This window comes from Myotis brandtii, unplaced genomic scaffold (genome assembly GCF_000412655.1).
Source record: "Myotis brandtii unplaced genomic scaffold, ASM41265v1 scaffold389, whole genome shotgun sequence".
Lineage (NCBI taxonomy): Eukaryota > Metazoa > Chordata > Mammalia > Chiroptera > Vespertilionidae > Myotis > Myotis brandtii.
This window is the reverse complement of record NW_005364914.1, coordinates 2,804,543-2,814,137: the sequence shown is the minus strand read 5'-3', so window position 1 is coordinate 2,814,137 and position 9,595 is coordinate 2,804,543. Positions and strand designations below refer to the sequence as shown.

General features: G+C 37.6%; 1 protein-coding gene across 1 annotated transcript in view; it reads left to right on the top strand.

Annotated features, from left to right (window-relative positions):
• The window catches only part of LEMD3 (LEM domain containing 3), an 87,115-nt gene extending 78,379 nt beyond the window's left edge, over window positions 1–8,736 (top strand). Inside the window, exons 11-14 of the mRNA XM_005872694.2 lie at window positions 3,944–4,025; window positions 6,056–6,161; window positions 6,251–6,329; window positions 6,547–8,736. Of these exons, the coding sequence (XP_005872756.1) occupies window positions 3,944–4,025; window positions 6,056–6,161; window positions 6,251–6,329; window positions 6,547–6,710 (431 nt within the window). The 3' untranslated portion in view covers window positions 6,711–8,736. The remainder of the gene's footprint in view (window positions 1–3,943; window positions 4,026–6,055; window positions 6,162–6,250; window positions 6,330–6,546) is intronic.
• The last annotated feature ends 859 nt before the right edge of the window (window positions 8,737–9,595 follow it).

The window sequence follows — 9,595 nt, the reverse complement described above, 5'->3', positions numbered from 1 at the left end:
GCCGCCATCTTGGCTGGCAGTTAATTTGCATATCACCCTGATTAGCCAATGGGAAGGGTAGCGGAGTTACACCAATTTGTATGTTTCTCTTTTATTAGCGTAGATTAGTATTTCTAAAAGTATTTTAAAGCACCAGTTTAAAATCAAACAATACCTGCTGGGGAGCCAGAGAACTATTTATGCTCTGACAGATGTAGTGTTTGGAATTAACAGCCTTTATTTGAAGGATCCAAAGGTAGTTCCTGAGGTATTTAAAATGTAGCACTGAGTAACTACTATATCTTTACTTTGCTCAGGAAGTGATTACAGTTCAGTTAGTGAGACAAAGCATTTATTTTAAAAATCAATTTCATCTTTGGGACTACTTTCTGACTAGTGGAAATTTGTGTCTAATCTAGCATAAGGTGGTATGAGTGTTTTTTTCTCTGGTTCATCCCCTTCTGGCCCAGGCCAATATTGGACTTTCAAGGAAGTCAGATTGCCTGCAATTAAAAGATCATCTAAGAACAGAACCTGTACACTGTTATGGTACTAGAAGTTCACAGACTTTCTTGATCTGGGGTCTTCTCAAGTATCTTCCCTTACTGTTTTACATTCCTGCATCTACAGGATCTTTTCATCACCATTTAAACATGCTGTAGTCTCTCTCATCTGTAACACAGTGTTGGACTCTACACTGTCAAATAGCTATTACCTATTTACGGCCAAATAGCGTTAAACACTTTACTCATAGTCTTTACTTTTTCACCTCTCAGTTATTCTACAGCTGACTCCCGTCTGTTTTACATCCCCTTCATTCTAAGGAAACGGCTCTCAAACTTCCGAATTGGTAAATCCAATGGATTTTTTTGTTCTTAGAACCTTAATTTACTTAGAACTGTTAGCAATTGAGCCTGCCTAGAAACTTTTCTTCTTTTGGCTTTGGGGATGCCATTTTCTTCTGGTTTCTTCCTACCTCTGACAATTTCTTCAGTCTTCTTTTCTATTTCTACCTCTAAGTGTTAAGTTTCTCAAGGCCATCTTCTTATCTCATTCTACCTGTCTCCCTAGCGCAGTGGTTCTCAACCTTCTGGCCCAACAATAAAATTATTTTCGTTGCTACTTCATAACTGTAATGTTGCTACTGTTATTAATCGTAATGTAAATCCTATCTAATAAAAGACAAAAAGGGTAATTAACCGTACCTCCGCTACGTTTCCCATTGGCTAATCAGCGAGATATGCAAATTAACTGCCAACAAAGATGGCGGTCGGCAGCCACACAGCTGAAGTGAGCAGGAGGCTTGCTTGCTCCAGTGATGGAGGAAGCCAAGGTTCCCCGCCTGCCGTGGCCCGGCTCTGAGCCCGAAAGCAACAATGTTTCAATTATAGAAGCTAAACAAACCCCAGATACCTACTTTCAGCCGGCCACAGCCTCAGAGCTGGTAGCGCCAGTGACGGCAACAATGTTTCAATTGTAGAAGGTAAATAAAACCCAGAATAAAAAAGAAAAAAAGGAGAGGCTTGGAGCTTCAGTCGCTGGCCAGCCTGAAAACGGCCCTCAGCCCCTCATCCAGGCTGGCCAGGCACCCCAGTGGGGACCCCCACCCTGAAGGAGGTGTGACCAGCTGCAAACAGCCATCAGCCCCTCATCCAGGCTGGCCAGGCACCCCAGTGGGGACCCCCACCCTGAAGGAGGTGTGACCAGCTGCAAACAGCCATCAGCCCCTCATCCAGGCTGGCCAGGCACCCCAGTGGGGACCCCCACCCTGAAGGAGGTGTGACCAGCTGCAAACAGCCATCAGCCCCTCATCCAGGCTGGCCAGGCACCCAAGCGGGACCCCCACCCTGTCCGGGACAAACTTCAAGGCAAACCAGCCAGCCCCCATCTGTGCACCAAGCCTCTATCCTATATAGTAAAAGGGTAATATGCAAACTGACCCTAACAGCAGAAAGACTGGGAATGACTGGTCACTATGACACACACTGACCACCAGGGGGCAGATGCTCAATGCAGGAGCTGCCCTCTGGTGGTCAGTGCGCTCTCACATGGGGGAGCTCTGCTCTGCCACAAGCCAGGCTGATGGCTGCCAGTACAGTGGTGGTGGTGGGAGCCTCTCCTGCCTCCTCAGCAGCACTAAGGATGTCCGACTGCAGCTTAGGTCTGCTCCCCGCTGGCAAGTGGACATCCCTCGAGGGCTGCCGGGCTGCCAGAGGGATGTCTGATTGCCATTTTAGGCCCAATCCCCTGGGGAGCAAGCCTAAGCCAGCAGGTGGTCATCCCCCGAGGGGTCCCAGACTGCGAGAGGGCACAGGCCGGGCTGAGGGACCCCCGCCCCCCCGAGTGCACAAATTTTTGTGCACCGGGCCTCTAGTATCTAATATGCAGGATGGTCTTAGGCGACCCCTGTGAAAGTGTCGTTTGACCACCAAAGGGATCGTGACCCACAGGTTGAGAACCACTGCCCTTGCTGTTCTCTTGCTGTGACTTCATTTATCATATATGTTGATAACTTCCAAATTTATATTTTGAACTTAGTATTCTGTTTTAGTTTTCAGATTCTTATACTTAGCTATATATTTACCTTCTCTAATAGGAGATGGGCACCACAAATTCAACACGTGCACGAGCTCAGTATCTTCTCTCTCTAAACTGACCTCTCCTTTGGTGTTCCTTTCTGATTAATCACACCTTTCCTTACAACTAAGGAGTCACCCATAATCTCTGTCTTATCCTCCTCCATTTGCAGTTTTTAAATGAGTTACATCAGATCTACTCAAATAGGTTCCGATTCTATCCACTTATTTACATCTGCCTTATTGCCCTTTCTTATCCACATTACTATAATTTCACTCTTAGACAACTATAATAACCTTTTTTAAAAATATATTTTTACTGATTTCAGAGGAAGGGAGAGGGAGAGAGAGATAAAAACATCAATGATGAGAGAGAATCATTGATCGGCTGCCTCCTGAACGCCCCACAATGGGGATAGAGCAGGGGTGGGCAAACTTTTTGACTCGAGGGCCACAATGGGTTCTTAAACTGGACCGGAGGGCCGGAACAAAAGCATGGATGGAGTGTTTGTGTGAACTAATATAAATTCAAAGTAAACATCATTACATAAAAGGGTACGGTCTTTTTTTTTTTTTAGTTTTATTCATTTCAAACGGGCCGTAGTTTGCCCACGGCTGGGATAGAGCCTACATCCTGGGCATATGCCCTGACTGGGAATTGAACCGTGACCTCCTGATTCATAGGTTGACGCTCAACCATTGATTCATGCCGTCTGGGTTATAATAACCTTCTAACTGGTCCTCTTATGTTCATTTTTGCTTCCACCTAAGTGATTCTCCATATGGCTGTCTATTTTTAAAATTTGTAACTTTAAAAGACAGATCTCATCATATTCATTCCTCTTCTGAGAATGTTTGAGTGGCTTTCTGTTGCACTTATGGTAATCCCTAAAATACGTTGTGACCTACATAGTCCAGAAAAATCTAACATCTCTCTCTTTAGGTTTATCTTTTCTTGTCCTCAGTCTAGCCACAGTGGCTGTCTTTTAGTTACTTGAATAGACCAAGCTCCTTCTTTGCTTCACTTTACTCCTCTCTTCACTTTGCCTATTTTTATTTATTCTTTAGGTCCCAGCATAAATGTCACTACCTTGGTGAAGTGTTATCTGATACTTTCAGAATTAAGCTTAAGTTACCTAGAGAGCTTTCTGTACTGTTCTTTCTTAGATTTTACCACAATTATGATTTCTTGGGTGACACTATTTTTAATGTCTCCCCCACTAAACTAAATTCTGTGAGAGCAATTACTGTCTTATTCACCTTAGCATCCAGGGGTCTGCCTTGTAGTAAAAATACACAGTGAATATTTTTGAATGAATTAAATGATTGAATACCTTTTCAATAAATTGGAATAATGGCAAATAATAAAACTAACTTATTTTTTGTAGCATTTCATTTAGATAGAAGAAATTCACCACCAAATAGTTTGACGCCGTGTCTCAAGATTCGAAATATGTTTGATCCAGTTATGTAAGTATTATGACCAGGGGTATATGTAATTTTTATTTGGAATACCTGGCTGAAAAATCAATGGTATTCTTAAAAATGCAGTGGCTGTAATTGAAAAATCTCTTTTCCTTCTTAATTTCTAACTACAGAAATGTTATATTTTTCTCTTCTCTTTTTGTTATATTGCAACCAAAGGTTTGGCTAAAAGACCCAGATGTATAATGATTTGTAAAACTTTTATAAATCTTACCCACATAGCATATAAATGCTTGAGTCAAATTAATGACACACACCATACAGACAGTACTCTTTATTAAATGCATAAGTCATGTATGCCAATGTTGTTTGCCTCAATGGGCAATAGAGATAAAAATATTGCCCTAACCGGTTTGGCTCAGTGGATAGAGCGTTGGCCTGCAGACTCAAAGGTCCCGGGTTCAATTCCCGTCAAGGGCATGTATGTACCTTGGTTGCGGGCACATCCCAAGTGGGGAGTGTGCAGGAGGCAGCTGATCGATGTTTCTCCCTCATCGATGTTTCTAACTCTCTATCCTTCTCCCTTCCTCTCTGTAAAAATCAATAAAATACATTTAAAAAAAATATCTGCTATTTTTAAATTTCTAATCTTGTAAAAATTCTCTACAAAGATGTTACATACCTTCCCTTCCACAACCCTTTTTATTCATGTAATATTTGAAAAACTTTTCTGTCCATTTAATAGTTGAGAAACATTTCTCTAATAATCTTCCTGGAGGCAACTGCTTATCTGTTCAATGATACGACATTCTATTTTTTTTGTTTTAATCCTCACAGTGGAAATTAATTACATATAAAATACCTATAAGTTACATTTAATAACTCATTTATTTCATGAAATAGTTGAGCCCTGGCCAGGTGACTCAGTTGGTGGAGTGTCATCCTGTACACCAAAATGTTTCAGGTTTGATTTCTGGTCAGGGCACATACCTAGGTTGCAGATTTGATCCCCAGTTGGGGCAAGTATGGGAGGCCCTTCTCTCTCTCTAAAAATCAGAAACATATCCTCAGGTGGGGATAAAAAAAAGAAAAGAAATAGTTGATATGATGAAATTCTAAATAAGTGACAGCAAAATCAGAAATATGGGGAAGTACTGTCAGTATATACACAGCCTCTATTTTGCAGAGATAAAAATAATTAACAAGGTGGTAATCCTGTTGGGAATCTTACCTCATACCTTAACAGTTAGAAAATCACTGCCAGTCCAGTGATTACTTAAGATGAAGATTACAATTTAAAGTGTAGCCGCCTTCCCCTCTGCCTCACAATCTATATCTTAATTTACATTGCTGCAGCAGGATATCGTAAAGCTCTCTTAATATTAAGGTGACTATTTTTGTCTTGTATGACTCTAATTATTTTGGAGAAGAGAGGCTCAGAATACGTTACAGCAGGTCCTTGAATAACACTTTTTTGTTCAATTTGTTTAATGCCATTTTATTATAACATTGATGAGAAGTGTAGGAATGTAACTCGTATTTATATTAATCAGCCTCTGTTAAAATTGGTTGTCATACATCGTTTCACTTAAAAGTCGCAGAACCTATTGACAATGTTAAGTGAGGACTTACTGTATTTACTAAAAATTTTGCTTAAGTTTAGGAATTTGACAGTATTATTTAAAAAATAATATTCAACGTTTACCAGTCTACCCCAACTCATTAAAATGATTATTAACGTGTAGAAAGAAAAAAGAAATGACTATAGCTACATAGGATTTTAAACATAAAAATGACAGCACATTTGTTCTTCTATGGTGGTGGACTAATCCTTCCTTGTCCCAGCTCTGCGTTCTTACACTGGAAAGTGAGAAAAGGGCTGAGCTTCTGAAAGCTAATATATATACATACATACATACATACATGTATTTTAATCTACCTACTAGTATCAAGCATTTATTTACTACTACCTTTTTAAACTATCCCCATTCTAGTAGGATATATGTTTTAAGAGACAAAAGACTTCTTACTGAGTATGAATATGGGTGTTGATTTTTGTTTTCATTAATTTTTAGGGAAATAGGGGATCAGTGGCATTTGGCAATTCAAGAAGCAATTTTAGAAAAATGCAGTGATAATGATGGCATTGTTCATATTGCAGTAGACAAAAATTCACGTGAGGTAAAGTAACTTTTACTATTGAATTCTACATTTTGAATTTGTTGCTATTAAACTAAGACTATTCTTTCTCTCTTTTTTTAATATCGCAGGGTTGTGTATATGTTAAATGTCTGTCTCCAGAATATGCTGGGAAAGCTTTTAAGGCATTGCATGGCTCTTGGTTTGATGGTAAGAAATTTGAGTATTATAAACATTTTGAAGAGATAAATTATGGCTTACTATTTTAAGTATACTAGATTTTAAATTAAAGAATTTTAAGAGCATTTTTACAGTAATAATTTTAGATTATGTTAACTTGTGTTTTGTTTGTTTTTTACCACAGTTTTTTTATAAATCGTTAAGCACATTTTTACAGATCTAAAATACTATTTTTATCTTACAACAGGGAAATTGGTTACAGTAAAATATTTACGACTAGATAGATATCACCATCGCTTTCCCCACGCTCTTACTTGCAACACTCCCTTGAAGCCATCAAATAAACATATGAACTCTATGTCTCATCTTCGTCTGCGGACTGGCTTAGCCAATTCTCAAGGAGGTTCCTGAAAAGACTTTCTTCCACTCCTAGAACTGTTATTTACAATAGAAAAATTCCAGTTTGGTTTCTTGTCTTCCTTTTTAAATGCTTTTTGTATGTAATATTTTTATTGAATACAGCTCTATTTGAACGTTCCAGAAATCTTAAGGTTCCAAAGGGACTTAGCAATGAGGCAGCAATGCTGAGTAGGTAAATAATTGTTTCATTCAGTTTTTTGGAGCTCATTTAAGCCAATGCATTTAAAGTTTTGCATGAGGAACATTGACTTTATTACATATTTTCAGATGTGGTGGTGGTATTTTTGCACCAAAAAGTGTTTTGATAATCACACAAAAGCATGGTAAAGAGACTTGTATTTCCATAATTTCCTGTGAACTAATGTTGTGACTTCTTGTATACAGTAACCTGTATAGATCCTTACAGGCTAATGTGGTAAAACTGTTCATTTTCCAATTTAACCTTAGGTTTCTATTGCTTGTAAGAGATTCATTTGCTACAGCTGGAATATGGGAAAACTAATTTGGATTTAGTGGTTACATATAAGTATAATTGGATGTACATGTACTTAAATTGGCTTTTGTATATATGTATAATTGCTGGTGGTGGCAAAAGTAGTCTTGTTTTGTGAGGATGTCTGCATTAAAGCAGTAAAATAAGCTTCCTATTTTATTCATAATCTAAAGTGTGTATATATATATGTATATGTATATATGTGTGTATGTATATATATATGTATGTGTGTATGTGTATATATACACACACATATATACATATGGCTGTACTATCACATAGATCAAACAGCCAAAACCCCGGAAGTATTAGATACAAGTTTCAAATATCTTTTATAGGTTTTATATAAAAATGTCTTGAGTATGATTTTGTGTGAAAGTTTCGATACCAGTTGTAATGGTTTCAAATTTATGTGAGCAATAAAGAAGCAATTGGCGGATATTGGAAAAGTATTTTGTGAAAAGCTGTATTTATTATAAATGCTAGGGCTACGATATAGTACCATTGGGATCAAGTCATTTTCCCAATCTATTTATAACTTAATAAAATATTAGCTCCCCTGTTATATGTCAAGTTTAAAGCAGGGCACATTGTTTCAGCAAAATGTGTATCTGAAAAATTATATCTACAGTTTTGGGTCATGAAAAGTTTGCAATATAGTAAATGCACGAGTGACCATTGATTTGTGCCTCGATATTTACTTTGTTTCAGTAAAGTTACTTTATTACTGTTTTTTATTTCAGATTAAAATAGTTGTGGAGCAAAGTTTACTTGTAATGTCCACAACTGGCTTTTTTTTCCCTTTTTGTTTTTTAAGTAACCTGTTGATATATCATTGTCAGTCCAAATGAATATGTGAAACACCTGAAGGTTGTACCCATTTTTATTTTGTTTAAAGCTCAGTTTCCTTTTTGGTTTTTATTGTATATGTGTTGGGTTTGCAGCATGCACTTGCACAGATAATGCACGTTTTCTGGTTAAGTAAACATGATGCACACTGTTCTGTAACAGAAAACCCTATTGTGCCTTACCTATGTGCTTTTGTGGGCACCATGTTTATGAAGAATAAAAATGATTTGTTATCTGAAGAGAATAAATTTTAAATTCTCAGTTTATGTCTCAGATGCTAACGTGTGAAAATATAAATATATATAATATATAAAATAACCATTTTATGTGCATCATAGTGATTTATCTGAGCTTAGTGACCCCATCTTGTGACCTGTTGCAAGAGTGAATGTAAAAATAGTTGTGGCATTTTAAAAGGTAGCGTTTTGATGCAGATACATCTTTATCTTGCTTCTAAAACATATTTCATGTAAACATTGTACACTTATTATTGTAATATATACTATTATGCAGCTTATTTTACCTGAAACTGTTAAGCTGACCAAGATCCCTCCCTGCAAGACAGATGGGAATGTGTATAATAACTAGATATTTGAGAAGTTCTGAAGTTTGATGTAATCTGTTACTTGTCCTGTTACAAAAAAGGAAAAAATTAAAAATTTATTAGGTTTTTTTAATGCGTGTTGGCTTTTAAAAAACTTCGTAAGTGCCCTGTGTCTTTATTTTTTTTACCAGTGAAAGTAGGTGCCTTTATTTTATATCTTTTTGGGTATCTGTAAATATATGTGTGTTTTATAAAGATGGATAAAGACCCTAGAGTTAATTTTAACCATCTATTCCTCAGCATTTTACTTTTCTTTATGAGAAATGTCTTTTTCTAAAAAGTGTTTGAATCAAAATGGGGCAAGAATGTAAATCAGCTGCATTACTAAACACAGTTTAGTTTAGCTAGACATTTTTTAAAAAGCAAGACTTACTCAAAAAAAGAAGCCATTCTTTTACATATTCTGGTTCATACTCCCTATCTCATCATAAAAAAAATGGTTAATGGGATTTGAGTAGCAATGGTTTAGATTTTTTGATGGTTTAATCGAGTAAAAAGAAGACTTGGTCATTCAGTAAGTTGATAGATATAGCAGTTTGTATATCTTAGGGATGCAAATATGAAAAGACAAAGCCACTCCTCAAGATGGTTACAGTCTAGAGTAGCGGTTGCCAACCTTTTGGACCTCATGGACCACCAGTGGTCCATGAACCACTGGTTGGTGACCGCTGGTCTAGAGGAAGAACATTGGGCAGATAAGTTAAAATATAGTGTGGAAAATATAGTGAGAGAGAAAAGAGCAGAAGAAATTCTGGGAGAACAGAGAGGCACCTAATCTATCTATATATATATAAGGCTAAACAAACGGCCAACTGGCGGGGAGGTATGATGCACACTGACCACCAGGGGGCAGATGTTCAACGCAGGAGTTGCTCAGCAACACTAACTCTCGCACTCTGGGACCCCTTGGGGGATGTCGGAGAGCCTGTT